The 20,024-nt window shown below is 48.9% G+C and overlaps 1 protein-coding gene across 6 annotated transcripts in view; it reads right to left on the reverse strand.

Moving 5' to 3' along the window:
* TLN2 (talin 2) overlaps positions 1-20,024 on the reverse strand; it is a 421,578-nt gene that overhangs the window by 67,160 nt on the left and 334,394 nt on the right. For all 6 annotated transcript variants that reach the window (XM_070421588.1, XM_070421561.1, XM_070421564.1 and 3 more), the window contains 7 exons: positions 19,706-19,849; positions 17,923-18,084; positions 11,378-11,518; positions 10,772-10,953; positions 9,585-9,717; positions 7,262-7,363; positions 4,426-4,596 (listed from right to left, as the gene is read on the reverse strand). In XM_070421588.1, the coding sequence (XP_070277689.1) occupies positions 4,426-4,596; positions 7,262-7,363; positions 9,585-9,717; positions 10,772-10,953; positions 11,378-11,518; positions 17,923-18,084; positions 19,706-19,849 (1,035 nt within the window). The remainder of the gene's footprint in view (positions 1-4,425; positions 4,597-7,261; positions 7,364-9,584; positions 9,718-10,771; positions 10,954-11,377; positions 11,519-17,922; positions 18,085-19,705; positions 19,850-20,024) is intronic.

Raw genomic sequence — 20,024 nt, forward strand, 5'->3', positions numbered from 1 at the left:
CAAAAGGAAGATGAGCATATGGCTAGATCAGATCAAACTTCTCAGGGCTACTGGAAAAATGAACCTTAAGGGAGGGAATATGCCATCTCCAAGAGGGAGGTGGCAGCCTGTTCCTCCAAACAGGGGGCTTTTAAACAAGGCAAAGTCACCCAGGTGCACATGACCCAGGCAAGGGGCCTCTGGACTTGCTACCACTCCTCAAAGCTGGCTGGGCCACCCTCCCTCAATGACCTCCTCTGCATTTCAGCATCAACCTGGCCTGGGCTCTCTCAGGTCTACCTGCCACTATGGCTCCACACATGCCAAGAACTTGTTGCCAGTTCACAGTTTCCAAATTTGCTCCCTAGAGCTCCCCAGGGCCCAGCCTGAATATGTGTTCCAACCCCAACTCCGATGTGAACAGTAAAATGTTTGGCTGGTCTTTGTTCTAGTTTCTCAGAAGGAAACTCCAAGCCCTCAGCATTTCCTGAGTGGTAGGAGGGTCTCTGTCATTCGTGGTGGGCTCCTCAGATCACTCATTACTTTAGGCCAGTGGTCGGCAAACTCATTAGCCAACAGAGCCAAATATCAACAGTACAACGACTGAAATTTCTTTTGAGAGCCAAATTTTTTAAACTTAAACTATATAGGTAGGTACATTGTTATTAATTAGGGTACTCCTAAGGCTTAGGAATAGCCACACTCAAGGGGCCAAAGAGCCGCATGTGGCTCGCGAGCCACAGTTTGCCGACCATGGCTTTAGGCTAACAAGGTGGCTCATTAAATGAGAGATTAATCCTAAGAAGAGGCCCCTAAGTAGTTTTAAGATAAGGGCTGGCCATGCTGGAAAGATCAATCATGTGATTAGAGGGTTGGGACTTTGAGCAACATAATATTAGCCTGACCTCTATCTGACCTCTAGGGAGATGAGAGGACTAGAGATGGAGTCACTGATCATATGACTGAACTCAATCCACCAAGCCTATGGCATGAAATCCCAGTAGCAGCTATGGACGGTGAAGGTAGAGTGAGCTTCCCCGGTTGGTGATGCACATCAGTATGCTGTCAAGGTGACATCTGAGGACATGGGAGCTTCATGTGTGGGACCCTTCTGGCCCTCCTTCTCTCCTTTTGGCTGGTTTTCATCCTTTTTTAAGTGGAGCCATTTCCTGAGTTCTATGAATCATCTTAGCAAATTATAGAACCTCCTGAGAACTCCTGAGTTTGTAGCCAGTGGGTCAGCGTGAGTGGCCCAGGAACCTGGAGCTACGGCTCTGCCTGCACTGAGATGAGTCTAGCAGGATCCTGTGCCCGTAACCTGGGAAATCTGACCTAATGCCAGGTAGTTCCATCAGAATCACAGAGCAGCCAGGCACTGGGTCCCCCAGGCAGTGGCCATGCTGCCCTGACTCTCCTCAGGGAGAGATGACCCTTCCAAAAGGCCTAAGAAATTGCACTGTACTCAGGGAGGAAGTAGGTAAGAAGCCGGGAAGAGATGGTAAATCTTTGGAGGGATTGAATAAATGATAGGGAAGATTCCTAAGAAGAAGCTGTGTGAGCCATAGGAACTGGCCCTGTCTGCAGAATCAAAAAGCCATGGGAATGCAGAAGAGTTCTCAAACATGACACCTGACAGACGTGAAATATTCAGATCACGATGGTTATCCTTGAGGCAACGGTGTCAGGATGACCAGCTCTCTCTCTCAGGCATGCAAAGAGGAAACTGGTCAGTCAGGGTGACTGCTGATTTCATGGCACAGAGACCGTAAAGCACAAATGTGCAGATCTCAACTTCGGGAGGACAAAAACAACTAGCAACTAGAACTGCCCAACAATGGATAGGCTGTGTTTGCTGAGTGCTGGAGGCAGAGCTGCAGGGGCCCTTCAAGGAGGTTGTGGGAGGGAACCTGGGAGGTAGGTGTGATTGCAGCGGGCTCTGTGGGGTGAGGTTACACAGCAATGCCTATAATCACATCAGGCTCTGGGGCAGCCACCGTTTTTCTTTTTAAACATATAATGTGTCAGGTGCATTATCTCATGTACTCTCTACAACTACCCTAGAGAGACACGCATTATTAAATCCATTATTTAGATGAGGAAACAAAGAAATGAAGTAATTTGCTAGCAAGAGGCAGAGCTGGGATTTGAATTCAATTATGTCACAACCCAGAGCCAGTGCTATTTTTCACCAAATTCAAGCTACTGATAACTATTTAACCACATTTCCTCTGCAAACAGAGACATGCATGCACACGTACATATAACATATAGCACAGACATATACATACACACACATCACTAACACATAGTAAATATTTGTCCACAGACTGGCTCCTGAGGTAATTACGTCTATGCATTGGGTCTCTTAGGAAAGGGCATAAAAGCCAACTTGAAGTGTCCCAGGCATCCTCTGTGACAAGCCTGCCAGGGTTTGCAGACAAAGCACAGGTTGAATGACATCACCGAGGGGACAGACATAAACACCTGTCTGTCCCTTACTCATCTTAGCTCATCATCCAATACATCAGGTCATTCACTGGAAAGTACTCTACACTGGCCCCCAGCCACCATTTCTACGCAGATGTCATTGTAAAGCTTACAGTGCTGACTGTAAATGCTCTCAAACTCGAGGTTCCCTGGTATAAATGGAATTCCATGAGTCCTGGACTTGCAGTCCAAGCAGATGTGCTAATAATCTTAAAGATCCAGAACACTTCTGGTGTGAATTATTCTGCTCAGAATGAACTCTCCAGGCAGGAGTGGAGAGGCATGGCAGCAAACAGTCCTGGATAAAAGACAACCCAGAACTGGGTCTTGAAGGTGAGTCCTGGCTCCTGCAGTTTGGGGAGGGTGCAAAGGGGGTTGGCCTGGCTCTGGGGCACCTACCACTCACTAACCCCCCACAATCAAAAGGGTATTCTTGTTGCTCTAGCCCACAGCTTCAGCAACTGGACTTATTTTTTCAGAAGGCTCAAAACAACATGAGGGCAGTGGCTGACTTAATATTTTTATTTTATTTTATTTTTTTAAATATTTTTATGGATTTCAGAAAGGACAGGAGAGGGAGATAGAGAGATAGAAACATGAATGATGAGAGAAAATCATTGACCAGCTGCCTCCTGCACCTCTGCAACCCAGGCATATACCCTAACTGGGAATCGAATCATGACCTCCTGGTTTATAGGTTGACGCTCAACCACTGAACCATGCTGGCCAGGCAAGACTCTTAATATTTTTAGCATTCCCAGAATTAGGATCTTAATAGGTGCCAGATACATGAATGAAAAACAGAATAAAGACTAATACATTATTCATGTGTCTACCAGAATGGTGTTCCTAAGCTACGAAGGGGCTGTGTCATTCATTCCCCGCTGCGTACCACAAAGCCCCACTCCTCAGTAAGGAGGAGGAAGGCTGTCACAACACAGCCCAGTCTACCCTCCCACCCAGTTGCCCACACTCTGCATGCTCCACCGTGTCAGACTGCACGCTATTTCCTAAACCATCGGAATTCTTCTATAACCCCATCCATGCCATTGCATATGATCCTCCCTCCTTTGAACACTCCCTCCCTCATATGAGCCGGGGAATTTCATTTTTTTGAGACCAACCAGCCCTATGTCCCCACTTTCCTACAATGGTCCCTGACCTCTCTCTAGTCTTTGCTTTGGGCAGAGCCGGCCTGTTATCCTCAGGGCACAGGCTCCGTCCTGACGCCGCCTCCACCCTCGTGACCTCGGACACCTTACCTCAGCACTCTCCGTCTCCCTTTCCATATGAATGGGAACCTTCCTACTTCACAGAACATTTATGAATAAATAAGATGAGGACATAAGGTATAATAGGTGACAGTCCGCATTCAATCACTGTTTGCTCTGATTACTATTTTACAAGTCTCTCTCTTTTTCAAAAACTTAATTTTTCTATTGATTCCAAAGAGAGGAAGGAAGGGAAAGAAGGGAGGAGGGAGAGAAGGAAAGAGAGAGAGGTTCCACTTGCAAATGAGTAAGGGAGATTTTCATATTACACTACCGCCCCTGAGGCAAAAGCAACACATGCCATGGGTGACCGCAAACCAGGGTTCGCACTGAACTTGAGTGCCGGGAACGGAAACAACATCCACTGGGAAACAGCAGAGCCTTGCTCTGTGGAAGCTGGTGTCAGCACTGAGCAGGCGCTGGCAGTATTACAGTTATTCCTGTAGGAACCACATAATACGTCTTTCTTTCCCAGGGACGCTGCCTACACACTTATAAATATGCATTAAACATGTATATTTCTTGTCTTAAAGATCCCCTGGAAGGCCAATGGAAGATTACTTCCCACCTCCGAGTGGGAAATCAAATGCCACCAACTAGGAACTGGAGGTGTTTTCCCTGGAGAGATGCAACACAGGAACACAATGGCTTCTCAGTGGCCCGGAGTCCCCGGAACCCTGATCTGTACCTTGGGGTTCCCTCCACCTTCTTTGGCTGCGTACAGCATCTGCAGGGCAGACTCTGCGAGCGTCTTGGTCTGGTCCAGCACCGTCATCTGCTGCTGATGGTCCAGAATCTTGGAGGCGACACCAACCGCTGCTAAGATCAAGGGCTCAAAGTAGCTTGCCAGCTGCGTCACCTTTCAAGACAAAAGGACCACAGATGCATCATGTAAATACATGTGTCTCCTTTCAGGGCCCCGCTGGTGGGGCGGGGGCTGGGACAGGGTAGGATGACTCACAGGGAGAGGCAGATCTGCTGAGCTTTAAGTTTTTTCTTTCTAGTGTGCAATCCAGTATCATGAATTATAGTCACCATGTTATACTCAGATCCTCAGATCTGATTCATTCATTGCTCAATTTTATTTTTGAAAGCACTTGCTGATCACAGACCCTTGCTCGGGCTTTCCTTCCTCTGAGAGCTCACTGTCTCATCGCTTATCATGGCAGGAGTGCTAGGAAATCCTTTCTGAGATCCAGAGTTAGGGGTGAGGATTTTACCAATTTTAATTTAAATTTCACACTGAGCAGGTACTGGCAGGTATTACAGGTATTCCTGTATTCACAAGCAAAAAAGCTCTGGAAAGAACCAAAGACCAAGAAGGAAGGGGCAGGGGAGCAGGGCATGAGAAAAGACCGAGAGGAAAGGCACACAGATGTTTTTAGGATGCCATTCCAACTGCCCTCTGCCCTGAGCATTTAGACCAAATTGTGGATTTGGGATAAAAGCAAAAATGATTTCACATCACCTAGATGTTCTGTTTGTGATCAGAGGAAGGTTTTTGAAGGGATGTGCTTTTCCTTGTAGTTAGGGAGCTAACACCTTCTGTTCCTGAGAGACAGGATAGGACAGGAAACCTCTCACCTGGGCCAGCACAGAAGTCAAAATAACAGAGAATTTTGAGTGCTTAGTACATGATGTTGATCCCCTCCAGTGGTCGGCAAACTGTGGCTCGGCAAACTGCGGCTCGTGAGCCACATGCGGTTCTTTGGCCCCTTGAGTGTGGCTCACTGTCCACAAAATACCGACTTCTGCGCATGGGCCACAAAGTTTCAATCGCACTGTAAGTGCGCGCCCACGTGGTATTTTGTGGAAGAGCCACAATGAAGGGGCCAAAGAGCCGCATGTGGCTCGCGAGCCACTGTTTGCCCTAGGCCTAAGGTGGCAGAGAAGGTTGAATGGTGCCTCCCCTACCCCCGCAGAGTAAAGACCCCTTGGAAAAGGGGTCTTTGTAGATATACTTAAGGATCTTAAGATGAGATCTTCCTGGGATACTCAAGTGGGCCCCAAGTCTGGTTACAACTATCCTTATAAGAGACAATGAGGAAAGAAAAATGGCAGAGCAGGGGACAGTGTGACCACAGAAGCAGAAGTGGCATGATGCAGTCAAGGAATGCCAGGGAATGCCAAGGGCCACCAGGAGCAGGAAGAGGCAAAGAACTGGCCTCGTCTGGACTTCTGGCCTCCAGAACCAGGTGGGTACCACGCTCAGTCCACAGCTCCTCTGGATCGATAGCCCTGGGCTGCCTTTGTCCAGACTCCCTCTTAGGAAGTCAGATGGGCCACAGATGCATCATGCAAATACCAAAGGGCCAAGAATAAAATGTGTAACTTAAGGGAGGCAAATAGATGATGCTTTTGATGCCAGCCACCGGCAAGGGAATCAATCTTCCTCACTAACATATCGGCCGAGACAAGGCTGTTGCCCTAGAAGTCTAAAAATATTTTCTGATGAAATTCCTGCTGGGATAAAATGTAACTGCTGAGTACGGCTTCTCTGCCATGTGGTTTCCCTCAGCCTGCACACGGGTGGCGGCTCCCACCTCGGGGCGGTCCCCCCACCTCACACACCCCTGCCCACAGGAGGATGAGCCCCTCTCTTACTATCAAGGACCTCCACTGAGAAGTAAGACTTGCCACACTGGAAAAGGTAGAGACACTGACCATTTTAAATCTCAAAAACCACTCCTTACAACACCAGCAGCAAGCTTACTCAGCTCTTAAACGGTTCTGTAATTTAAAAAAAGCAAGAATATTGATTTCCTAAAATCGATACCCACGGAGACGGTTCTGGCTCCTGGATTTCTGATGTGCGCGTCGATACCGACGGCTGCGCTGATAAATGCGAGGAAGCCCGAAGGTTGTTAAAAATCCAATTTCTGCCCTCTGTCTGCCGAGGCACGGGCTGCTCGACGAGCCAACTATCCTTGAAGGATTTGCAAAATGAACTCCAAACAGGCCAAGCGTGATTCACCACTGACAACAACACAGGTGGAAGCGCCCCTCAGAGGTGGCCACGAAAGGAGGCCTGAGTTGTCCAGAGTGAAGTGTGCACGTTTGCTCTGCTTTCTCAGGTGTGGAAACAGACACGATGTTTGTGGCCATGGAGGAACAATGGACCCCTAACACTCATGAGAACGAGGCCGGCCAGCCAGGGACCAGAGGTGGGTGGCAGACACCAGGCCCGGAATGTCAGCTTCAGTTCTGGTGAATCTCAGCCAAGGCCAAGAGCCACGGGTGACGATAAACGCCTCATGGGCTGAAAAGTCTGACCACAACCAGAATCATTTCCCTGCAGTTTTTTGTCTCAACTCCAGGTGAAAACAGACCCTGAAGGGGGCATTTTTGGAGAAGATGCTGCCAAGAGGGAGGTTGAGGGCTATTTCCCACCATTTAAGGCAGCACGGACCCAGGCACAGTAGCTGGCACCAGGATTTGGGGAACAAAAACAAATCAATACTCCTTCCCCCGCCCCACCTCTCTCTCGTGAGCCTTCCCAGCAGGCTCCCCTGGGTGCGCATTACCTTATGTCCGAGCTGAGCTGCTTCTCCCCGAGCCGCCGTGGCGATGGGATCGATAAGGTGCCCGATTTCCTGGACCACTGAGGTCAGCTGCTCCTGCAGGGCCTGAGAGGAGGGAGAGCTGTCAAGGTCGCTCCACAATGGTTCCTCCCATAGGCACCGATTTAGAAAGACCCGTGTGAATGACAGGGGAGGCCACAAGAATGGACCTCGAAACGCCTGGGCGTGCCATCAAGCTGCTGCTCCACCTCCCCTTCCCAGGCGCCCGCAGCTCCTCTGGGCTAGGAACCCCCTCTCCAAGCGGCACCGTGAGTGACATAGGCAGGCCTGCGGAACACCGTTCCTACAGGCTTCTCACTCCCACCAGCCGCAGTGACAGCTGATGCCACTGGTGCCTTTACACTGGGTTATTCAGCATCATTACTGGAAATGTGGGTACATCATGGCTTTCTCAGAGGAGAAGACAACCTTGTCCAAATGGAGAAAGCTAACAGTGGGGTCCGAGGGACCACCCAGGGGGTGTCCAGGGGGTGGGAGAGAGGAGGGTGATGTAAACATGACGCCACCTCTCTGAAGCAGTACGATTTCTCAAACGCCGCACTGTGCAAATGCCAGGGGAGAGGCCCACCGAGCACACAGCTCAGGCTTTCAGTTCACTGAGTTTGGTGACGTGGACACAGTAGCTGAAAATGGCACTCCCGAGGCATTTCTTCTCCGGTCTGAGAGAGGGTTGAATCTCTCCATCCCAGAGAATTGAGCTCATGCTAGAAAGAGACAGGGTACGCTATTCTAGGTGATGCTGGAGTGCGAGGGGGCGGGGGTTCAAAGGTGGAGATCGTTAGCTGGCAGCGGGAGAGATCAGGTCCCTTTGTAGGAATCCTCACAGGAACTTTGCTTGATAGAGTCAGGGTTTAATCCATCATAGCACTGGATGGTTTGGGTTTGCACACACCGGCATGGAATGGGTGCAGGTAACCGTGGCCAGGTAACCGTGTCCTGCTCCTCAGAAATGAGACTCAGTGCTTTCGCACTGACCATGCTGCATGCGGGCTGGGAGCTCTGGGCAGAGTGCAGTCAATGAGGAGAGCAGCCTACCATGCAAACTTGAAAACAAAATCGTGGGGAGTGGGCAGGGGGAAGGAAAAGAGATGGAGGAGGGAGGAGAGAAAGCTCCAAATTTTCCAAGGCTTATTTAGCTAATTATTTATCTTCTCATTTATGTGACTATGGTCAAGAGTGCAAGAATATTCCAGCAAAGCTGTCTTGCTAAAGAAAATATGGTGTAAGTAGGAGCGCATGCAGCTAAAGGGGAGGATGTTCTTCCCAGGGAGTAAGACGGAGGATGTGAATTGGCGGGAAGGGAAAAGGGTGGGGCCCGAGGGGGCTTCTGAGGGACTGGTCACCTTTGTTTCTTGGTCAGGATGCTGGTTAAAGGGTGATGATTCATGTAGCTGCACACTTACGATACTTTTCTGTAGGCATATTCTACTTGAATTAACACATTACCAATACTTCTAACATTCTGCGCAGAATGAGAATGCTCATTCCTTCTTTCTTTCCTTGGAAATGGGGGTGGTCACGCGAAGCTGAGGTGAAACAGCTCTAGTGATAAAAATGAGCAACATCAGCTCTGGGCCCGCTCCTTGGAGACAGGGGCCATAGTGCCTTGTTGATGAATTCAGAGCGGCAGTAAGAGAAACATCAGTAATGAGACCATCCATATTTATTAAGCACCTTCTGAGTGCAGGCACATTCAACAAAGAGGAAGAAGTATTACTCAGAGGTCTTTGGACAGGTAATGGGAAAAAAACTCAAAGGATCAAAGCAGGAAAATTCAATTCTCGACTTTAGAAAATTGGCAAGAAAAAGTAAAGTGGCTCTGAAATAATAACAGAATGTAAGAGGTCCTCAGATATTAGATATCGGGTAACATAGGGAGGACTCTGTTATCTCTGAATGCACCAAATGTGCAGGATTTAAAGTGCACTGATGAAATATGACGAGAGAAAAGTTCACAGTGTACTGCTCAGGTCTGCTCTGCTGATGTGTTACACTGAACACGAAAACTCCACCTTACTGACATATTCTTACCGGACTTTAACTTTTCTTCAAACTTCAGGCCACCTTTGAACCCCCATCCTCCACTCAGCATTTGCCCGGCCCCATCCAAAACCTCCCAGGTTGGTTCCACAGGGGAAGGTGGTTCAGTGATGAAACTCCACCATCACAAACATGTTGGCGCTATTCTCCCATCCCCCAAAGCCTGATACTGAGATTCTTCAGCACTTCCAGAGGCTTCTGAGCCGGCCCCAGAGCCCCCGTGTACCTCCACAGAGATGTCGTCCCTCGTGGCCAAACTCTGGCTGACCGCTGCCAGGGAGGCCTGCTCGATGTCCCGGATGCACCGGTTGATGCCATCGATGGAGTAGTCACACTCCCTCTGTCCAGGGGCCTTGTCCCTGGAAGGGACAGAGGAAATTAAACACAGGCTCCTTGGGGGGCAAGTCCCACAACCCACTCCTGCGTTGGTGAGCCAGAGCCCCTCTCCATTCCCCGCCCCACTCAATCGCTTAATTTAAGGGGCCAAGCCCAGACACTTGCTTGGCAATGCCTTCCTGCACAGCCCGTGCATTTCTTAATGTGCCACTGGTGCTAACTCTACTTATTTCTGGTGAGAAGGCTATGGTGCTGCCATCCATCTCAGGCAGATGCCAGGCAACTGCAAATAAAATGATTTGGACTTGGATTATCTTCCCTGGCTTAAGCAGAGAACCTTACATAAAGAGAAAAACAAATCAGTACTATTCCCAGTGCAACCATATTATGCTCTCCACATTGCATACTATTCACAAAGTCCTGGGTTAGGGTAGAAATGAGCATATTTAGTGGACTTTTCTTTGAAAGGCATTAAGAGAATTAACTGTGGTCCTGAGCTTCAAAAGTAATTGAAAAACAAAATATAACTAACATAAGGGAAGCATTCCATGATGTGAGATATTAACTTTGGTCCATTTTAGAAATGGTATATCTACTCAGCGGATATTTTTTCAGGCTCCTACTATCACCAAGGAGGTCAGAGATGCCCAGAGTTACTGTGAGACCTAGAATATTCTTTTTGTCTTATTAGCAAAACAGTGGTGCTCTCCACCTAAGCTCTCAGGAATAGACAATGAGGTATGGTGGTTAGAGCCATCAGGCTGGGGATGACCATGGGAATGTTACCTAAATCCTTTCTGCCTCAATGATCTCCTTGGTAAAATGGAGACAATGGCAGTATTTACCTGACAAGGTTGCTGTGATAATCAAATGAGATAACATAGGTTAAATGCTTGGAACAGTATCTGACATAAAGTAGCTATTATAACTGTGACCAGTGCTACTACTGATCTCAAAGAGAGAAAGAAAAAGATGATCACATCAACCATCTTGCTATTAAATGCAAGTCCTGATAGGCTATTTCCTCCTGCTCTGTTCAGATGCAGGTCCCTAGTGATTTCTGGAGGCGAAACTAACCTGATAGATGTGATGAGACTCTTGATGGAGTCAGACACAGTGTGGGAATGTCCGGCTAGCACAGACCAGGTGGGTGGGTCTTTGGGGTTGATGGCCAGTGAGCGTGCAGTGCGGATGAGGTATGATGAGCTCTCCAGCATGGTCTTGGCTGAGACCAGGATCGGTTCCTGTGCCTGAGAGCCCTGGGACCAAACAGCAAAAGGGTCAAGAACAGGGTGTACAGAGTGAATGGTCCTGTTCTTTACCAATTCATCGTCTTTGCCCTTTGGAAGGAGACACAGAGGGTAGGGAACCAGGGAAGCTGGCTCACACAGGGCCTTGATGGTGAGAACTTGGGTCCACGTTTGCTCCTTATATTTAATTTCTGAGGGTTACACATACCAAGAATCAGCCCCAAACCTATGCACAGAGATTGTTCCCAACATGTAGAGCCTCTTAAGAGATGTGCAGACATTGAGTTTCCTTAACTCTGTGCATCATCAACAATAACAATGCCTACGTGTTGACAGAGAGAAACTTTGGAGTTCTTAACTGTTTGTGCTCATTTAGTGCCACACAAAACCAGCCAAAGATGCCGACATTACCTTTGCTGCAAAGACTCCCTACCTCGGAGCTGATCTGGGCAGGAATGCTGACAAACTCAGGGTTGGATGCGAATGCGGTCAGGTTCTCCACGGCTTCGATCAAGGGGGCGGTGGCAATGCGACACTTATTGCGGTTGTCTTCAGAGAAATCCCCGTCCAGGGCCTGATGGGAGGCAACACGGAGACTTTACCCCACTGAGAGGCACAGATTATTCCTGGGCCCCGGTAATCACCTCCCAGCGAAAGAAGGTGGCTTACAAGTTGTGGGAACACAAGGTGTTCGGTGAGCTCATGAGTAACAAATAAGAACTAATTAGAGAAATGGCTGCCATACAGCAGAGGGGCTCAGTTAGCGATGATAAGAAATGAAGCTGAATGTGTGGCTCACAGGACAGCTGACCTCATAGAACATCACTTCCCACTCACACACAGCAGAAATGGATTCAAAGAACGGCCTGCCCATCACCCCCAGACCCTGCAGCTCAACCCCTTTCCTCCCCACTTTTGACACTATAACCCTTGGGTTCTTCCCCTCCATTCTCTCTCCAATCAGGTTTGTTCCCTCCCAAACTATAAAAATACTTTACATTGTGTAGCACTTTCAACCCTTTCTAAGTTTTACCGCAGTGTCCCTGACTGGCTGATGGAAGTAGGGCTTGCATAGCAGCCATTCTGAAATGAGCAAATAGACTAGAACTACCCTCAACAATATGGACAAATCTCATAAACATATTTAGTTAAAGAGGCCAGACACAAAAGGTACCTACTGTATGATTCCATTTGTGCAAAGTACAGTAACAGGTGAAGCTGATTTAGGGTGTGGGACCAGGAATGATTGAAGGCGCACCACAGAGACCCTGGGGGCTGACCATGTCCTGTGTTTTAAACTGGCTGTAGTTACCCAGGTGTACTCAGCATGAGAAAACTCACTGGGCTCTGCACACATGATTTGTGCTTTCTGTCTATGTATCTTATGCTTCAGTAGCATTTTCTTTTTTTTAATTAGCAGCAGGTAACACAATGGCATTAAGTGGTCAGTGACATTGCTGATTAATGACCCAGATGAATGAGAATCAGGAATGCAGCCTGTGGTCCATGCCACACAAAAGGTTAACACTGGAGTCAAGACCCCGCAACCCAACTCCACCTGTTTAAGAAGAAGACTGTTGGAACCAAGAGCCTGCGACCCAGCGATAGCACCCCTGCCTCTCAGCGAACGGCTGCATCTGAGAAGGCACTTATGTTTGTAGGAGAACATAAATTTTCTCATTAAACAACCAATTAAACTTTTAATTTAACTGTTATGAGCAATATGTAAACGCCAACTCAGACAATTAGTGAACAAAAAACCAGAGGCACCGGCATCAAGAAACCACGGGATTTGAGATGAGCCCATCTCTATTTTTCACGAAGGCAGGAGCAGGCAGGCACAATCAGCTTAAAGGCTAGTTCTGAATAACAACTACATTCTAACCAAGCCTTGGCAGCTTGGGACAATAATTACACATCCACCAAGCTAACATTTTCAGAGGAATTCCCGAGAACCTGGCTCATTTACCATCGTTGCTAAAACTGTGCATGGCTTGCCTCAGTTCAAGCCCTTCCCCACCAGACAAGCACTGACCTCTACCTTAACCTCCGACTCTGCCATTCTTCGGGGCCCAGTGGACACCCGACATACCTGCTACTTCTTGCTCACATATGTGGCCTCAGTTCTCACTGCCACTCGTGAACTCAGTGAACACCGACTTGGCGCCTGTTAGCGCCACTGTGCCGGGCACTGGCAACGCAGAAGTGACCCTGGGGCTCTAATCTTGTTGCACTGATTCCTTGAGGTGAGGCTCCAGCAGGCTTCAGAGCAATCGGGAATACAGTGGGAGACAGGGCAGGTGCCACATTGCAGGAGCCTGGCAGGAGTGGCCCTGGCACAGGAAAACCAGGGAAGCAGGCGGGTGGCGGGAGTGGACTTTAGTGTCAAAGGAACTCGGGTCCCAGCACTGCCAGTGGCCAATCACACCCCCTCTGGGTGGGATGACATGGCTTCTAGCTGAACAGAAGATGACAGGCCTCCCCTGTGCTGCTCACTCCTGCTTCTTACCTCCCCACACTCTTCCCACCCCCTGTGCAACCTTCCACAATCCTCTGGGCCTATTTGGAAGGCAGGCATCTGATTGAGTCAACCCGTAGTTAAACTTGCTAAAAATGAAAAGGTGATTACCTGAGGGAAATCCTGAGAAATGGTTTTTAATTGTGCAGTTTATATACTGCACCAATAAGATGAAGGAAGAATTTATTTTTTGAGCATGGGCCCTAACATCACATATAATGTAGCACATTAGGACAAGACCTTGAATAACGTGGAGAATGCCAGCTACGTCACCTGCTTTTTTTCATTTTCAAAAAGGAAAAGCTATCCTATATAATAAAAGGCTAATATGCAAATTAACTGAATGGCAGAACGACAGGTCACTATGACGCACACTGATCACCAGAGGGCAGATGCTCAACGCAGGAACTGCCCCTGGTGGTCAGTGTGTTCCCACAGGGGGCACGCCACTCAGCCAGAAGCCGGGCTCATGGCTGGTGAGCACAGCGGAGGTGGTGGGAGCCTCTTCCGCCTCCACAGCAGTGCTAAGGATGTCCAACTGCCAACTTAAGCCTGCTCCCCATGAGGAGCGGGCCTAAGCCAGCAGTCGGACATCCCCCAAGGGCTCCAGGATTGCGAGAGGGAGCAGGTTAGGCTGAGGGACACCCCCAAGTGCACGAATTTTGTGCACCAGGCCTCTAGTTTCATATAAAGGAAGCACTTGTCATCAGAAAGGATAGCTCACAAAGATACTATTTCACTGTGAATGCTGCTCCCACCCTGGGGATGGCTCAGCCACCTAAGGGAGCTGCATACTCAGCCCTGCCCACTGGAGAAACTGCAAGCAGGCACAGCAGCTTTCATGGAGATGTTCCTTGTCACAGAAGGTCAGTGTATCAGCCTTAACAATGAAAGGGTGACTTCACTTTAGGCCGCATAGGGACAGGGGGCTCTCGACCCCTGGACCAGCTTCTCTGGATGTTCTCACTCGGCAGAACCGCTCAGGGAGCTGGGAGAAATGACGTCTGCAGGCATGCCAGGTCACAGGTTCAAGGCTGTGGGAGTCGGGAGAAACCTTACAGATCATTTAACCCCAGCTCTCCAAAGTTCCAGATGATAAGACCAACACCCAGAAAGTGACATGTTAAGCCAAGGTCCTGCCTCAAACCAGAACCCACGACCCCTGGCTGCCTTCTCTCCCACTGACCTTAGACAAAGGCGACAAGAATAAGGAGTCAGAGAAGCCCCTTTTCTTTTTCTCTTTTTCTGAAGACACCTACTTTACCAATCTAAACAGAAGGATGACCAAAACAGCTGAGTCAAACTGATTAACGACAACTGGATCTGGTTGGTGTCTGTGGTGCCTAGAAACACTTCATCGAAAAACCCTGAGCTTCAACTCCACTGTGAGGGACAAGGCCACACTCCAACTTCTCAGGAAAACAAAAGCTGTTGTTGCACAGTTTCTACTTGGCACCCAAACCCGAGCGACTGCATATTTAAAATAACATTCCATTCCACACATCCGACTCGAGAGAAAGGCAGGCAACATTGTACGTGGGGACCAGTAGAAAGACGGCAACCATAGCTAGGGGTCTGTATGCTTCTAATTTGCCCTGGCAGGAAGTGGGGCGAAGATAGTTACACTTGCTATGTCATGCTCTGGCATTTTAAGGAATGCCATCCGTGGAGGTTTAAGATTCCTGGAAGCACACATTCTGCATGGGTGCTGATAACCCACTGAGAGGTGATCTGCTCCCTGCTCCCCAGTGCTCCTCCCTTAGCTTCCCCTCCTTTTTGGGGGGACTGTAAGAGTGTGGCAGCTGGGATTTAGGCCTGGGCACATCCTCATGGTTAAGAGAAAAAAAAAAAAGCACCAGGGAGCATAAAACTTAGAGCAAAAGACAGCTATGAGGGCAGCTGCCTTAAGCATTTAGGGAATTAGCTAGTCGTTTGTTTTACTATTTGACAGGATTCTTAACCATCCCTTAAAACAGGACTCTATTCAGTATATGGTATTAGTGAGCTACAGTGAAATGACCCTTTACCATTTTCCTATTAGTAAGTTAAAATAAAGTGCATGGTACCCAGCAAATCCTGCCACTCAATGGGAATGGAAAGACAAGCACATTTTGGCGAGTTGGGGGGCAAAGGTTCATTTCTGTTCCCTTGGCATTGCTACCGATTCCCCGGGTGCTCCAGGGAGGTAAGGCCTTCCTCTTCTCCACAGGACATCACCCTGCATCCCTTCTCTGATGTTCTGCACAGGCCTATCTTTCAGGCCGCCACACAAGCACATCTGCTGCAGGGAACTGCAAAGAGGGTTTGACACTGTGAGGAGAATCTGGAAAGAAGATGAGATCTTAACGGAGAGGTTAAAGCCAAGGAGGAGGCAGAGAAGAAAGGTTTCCAGGAATTTCTAAACAATTGTTTCTTTCCTTTTGTTTTTTTTTTTTTTTACTTCCTTGACCCATCTATATATAGCCTGTTTTTTAATGATCAGAAAATGGCCAAGTTTAACTGAAATAAAATTACAAGCACCCTAGCCTGTTTAGCTCAGTGGCTGGAGTGTCGGCCTGTGGACTGAAGGGTAGCAGGTTTGATTCCGGTCAAGGGCATGCACCTCGGTTGCAGGCTCGCTGTCCGGCTCCAGTTGGGGAGCATGTGCAGGAGGCAACCAATTGATGTGTCTCTCTCGCATTGATGTTTCTCTCTGTCTCTCCCACTCTTTCACTCTCTCTAAAAATCAATGGGAAAAAATATCCTAGGGTGAGGATTAACAACAACAACAAAGAAATAAGAATACAAGCAACCAACCATGATGTCACTACTTTCAATTCTCTTGCTGTCTTTCCACCCCCACCCTCCCCCACCCTTGAACATGCGCACTGTAGACACATCAAAGTATTTCTTCCCAGGGTGGTGAGACGAATCAGCTTCTCCACAAAGAGGATGTGCACATCATCCCCAGGGTGAGAGCAGAAGAGAGAGTGGGAAGAGCAGGGGGTCTGGTTTGCTTACTGGCGGGGTCACCTTGGGGAAGTTACTTAACCTCCCTGTTGCCACAGCGTCCTGTCTGTGAAATGGGAATAAGCACAGGGTGGCTGTGAGGACTGAATGAGTAATATACACAAAACACTTGGGACGGGCTTCACATGAGCTAAACGTTTAAAAATGTAAGCTGCATTAGTTTCTAATACCATGAACTATGATGGTAATTAAGGTGGGCCGCCACCGGGATCCTAGGGGCACTGGCTTTAATGTTTTCATTTTCAACCTTCATAATTGTCTTCAAATTGGCAGGTTTCTTGTTTTTGTTTGAAAGACTCCATTTAAACAGCTAAGAAATTGCTTGACTAGGGCACCTGCCCCGGCTCTGGCCCACAGGCGGCCAGCTGCTGCTGGGCTGTGTGTTCTCTCTTTGCTTCTGCTTGGTTCAGCCTGTTGACTAACGTCTCCATGTGAACACACTGGCTTTGTGTAGTGAAAGGGAAAAGAGGGGTCCAGTGCCCTACCCTCTGGAGGGAGATGAGGGGTGGGGAAAGCCCCATTACTCCAGGACCTGCCCAGCAACAAAGCAGACTCCTATCTCCAGGAGCGTGAACATCCTTAAATAAGGAGTTAACCCTCCAATGCCTCTCCCTCCTGCACATCCTGGTTTACACAGAACTGGTAGCTGGCTTCCCACACAATCTCCTATGGAGGTTGGAGGGGGCGCTGGGCTCTCTGCCTGGGGTCTACGGTCCAGGCCGTGGCTGTTTCCCCACAGGGCCGGCTGCCTCCTGCCTGCTTGTCCCTGTGTAGGGCAGACTGGGTTTGTGGTCTTATCACCTACCTACAAATGCTACATCCCAGCCACTGCAGCTGCCTCCTCACCATGCCCCTGCCCCAACCCATCCACGGCCTTTCGCACAAACATGAACTTGTTATAAACACAGAATGGTTTGTTTCAAAACTTTGATGTCCCTTTTAAACATTTAATCAACTATAAAGAGTACATATCACAGGATAGATTAAATTGATTTTTTTTTAGATTAAAGTGATTTTCTCACAATTTCCCATTCCCGTCTCCCTCCACTTGCTCCAGATCTATAACAATGGTGGGACCCTCCACCAGCCCCCTCAGAATGAACCCACAGGAGCACACAGTTTAAGTACACACTGGGTGCTTGCTAACCAAACACAGCGCGAAGGGATGCCCCATAGCCAACCCTTCCAGATTTCTGCCCCAAAGCTTCTCACGTACAGAATTTGGGGAGCCCCCCCACTATCTGGAAGGTTAGGAGAGACCAAGGCTGTTGGTTTCCCATGATGAATATCTCCACTTGTAAGGGACTCATCCTCAGAGACTTAAATCATGCGACCAAATTAGAAGTTACACTCCACTAGACCTACGTCTCAGGAGAGCAGAGCGTAAACCCTGCCTCTCCCCTCTGCAGCAGGTGTTGCAGGGATCATGAGGCCTCAGTCCAGCCACCTACCTTGATGGTCTTCACCAGGTTGGCGGTGCTGTTGGCGACTTCCTTGGCTGACTGGACAAAGTGCCTCTTGGCCACTGGGTTGGCTGTCTTGGATGAGGCGATGCGGCAGGCGTTGCATAAGGCCGAGGTGTGCTTGGCGACAATCGTGGCGGCTGACAGAACCTAGAAAGCATGGAGCTGGGTTGGGGGCACCCCATGCCTCAGTGCAGAGGGGTCCAGTTCAGGAGTCCACCTGGTCCCAAGCCCTGGATTCCTCTTCAACCCACATGTCCAGGGCCTGTGTAATTACAACACACGTGTCTAGCTCTGCCACCCCCAGTCATCCCAAGAAAGGAGAGGGCAAGAATTATTCAGCAAGAGAGAATAAATGAAGAAAAGGAAAGTGGGTGCTGATGTAGGGGTAGGAGTGGGCTGGGCTCCAGACAGTCTTAAAGGAGACGTAGTCAGCTGTCCTGTGGAACCCCCGGGGAGGAAGTGTTCGGCCCAGGGTCTACGCCAGCACTGCCTAACAGACATAGAGCATGAACCCCATATGTAATTTTCGAGCAGCCACGTTAAAATAAGTAGAGAAACAAGAGAAATTAATTTAAATAATATATTTTATTAAACTTAAAATATCCAAAATATTTCATTTCACCATGTAATCAACTTGATAATATTGAGATTTTACAGTCTTTTCTTATCATATCACGTCCTCAAAGTCCAGTGTGTATTTTATACCCACAGCCCATAAAACTAGACAAGCTACATTTCAAGTGCACCTCGTGGCTAGCACATTGGAGAGCCCAGGCCTAGGTAAGTAAAACAGACATCAAGGTGCGATAGCTCCTGCCTCATGCAGGCACCTTATTAAGTGGTCTGTCTCAGGGATCTTCTAGGCTCTCCTATCCTCTGCCCTCCAACACATACCCCACAAAACACAACTGCTCTCCTGGAGCCACCTGATCTACTTTGCTGAGGCTGGTAGCACCCCTTTGCCCTTAACTGGACAGGTAGGAAACTCAGGTGCACTGACGCCTTGCAAGCCCACTCTGAGGCCTGCTTCAGGTCCAGGTCTTCCCTGTACTGCCTCCTTCACTTGGGTCCTTCTCCTGCCTCAAGAATGCTCTTCCCAGGGTTCAGGATGAACATGCCACTCACAGGCTGCCGCTGATACCCCAGATTGGCCAGTTCTTGTTCCTTTCAGCACCTACTCCTTAAAAAGTGAATGGGAGCCATGCCACGTAAGCATGGAATGTCACATCGTGTCTAGTCCTCAAATGTCTGTGGCTCCTTTATGGGCTGTGGATTATAACCCAACTTGGAGACCTGGCTCAGCACCACCATCTCTGTGATGTGACCCTCAGAACATTCATCACACCTTCCTCTGTGCGTTGCTGGCACTGTCATCAAAGCCCAATCACTGCATCTTCCAAACTTTACCCAACAGACTATGCGCCAAGGGTAATGGGGACTGGATCAGACTCGTGCTGACCCATGTTGAGCACGGAACAAGCCCTCAGGGGATGTCCCTGAACTGAGTGGAATCACGAGACTCCTGATGAATCTCATGCTGGTTGCTTTACCCCGACAGCCTTCCAGCATCCCATGTCAAAGCACCTACACATTTCCACTTTCACCTTGTTTTGTGACATCCCCCCGAGTCACTATCTCCAGTGCTGCACTGAGCTGGCTTTGCAAGCTCTGTAAGAACAGTATTCTTCACTAATTCCTCCCACTCCCCCACAGCCTACCTAGGAGAGCTTAAGGACTCACAGATCTCATATCCTCGCCCCGTGGTTACCTGTGACGGGCTGCTGCCAGGGTCCACCAGGTTCTGGCATGCCATCTGGATAGCCTGGTTAGCCCTGGCGAACTGGATGGGGTCCACGAGGCCCTGGTGGCCTGCCTGGCTGTTTGGATCAGAGATGCCAACAAGGTATGCAGCCTGGAAAGGGAGAGGAAAACAACAGCTCAGGCTCTGGGCTCCCAGGTGAGCCCATGGGGGACAACCATCCTGTAATGTACACGCAGCAGCCATGCTTAGGGGGCTCCTTAGTGCAAGTTTGTCCAGGTAATCAGAGTGGTCAGGCCTTAGGGATGGTCAGGTGAGTGCCAGCTCG

Source organism: Myotis yumanensis, unplaced genomic scaffold (genome assembly GCF_028538775.1).
Source record: "Myotis yumanensis isolate MYYU_CA2020_CCGP unplaced genomic scaffold, mMyoYum1.0.hap1 SCAF_1, whole genome shotgun sequence".
Lineage (NCBI taxonomy): Eukaryota > Metazoa > Chordata > Mammalia > Chiroptera > Vespertilionidae > Myotis > Myotis yumanensis.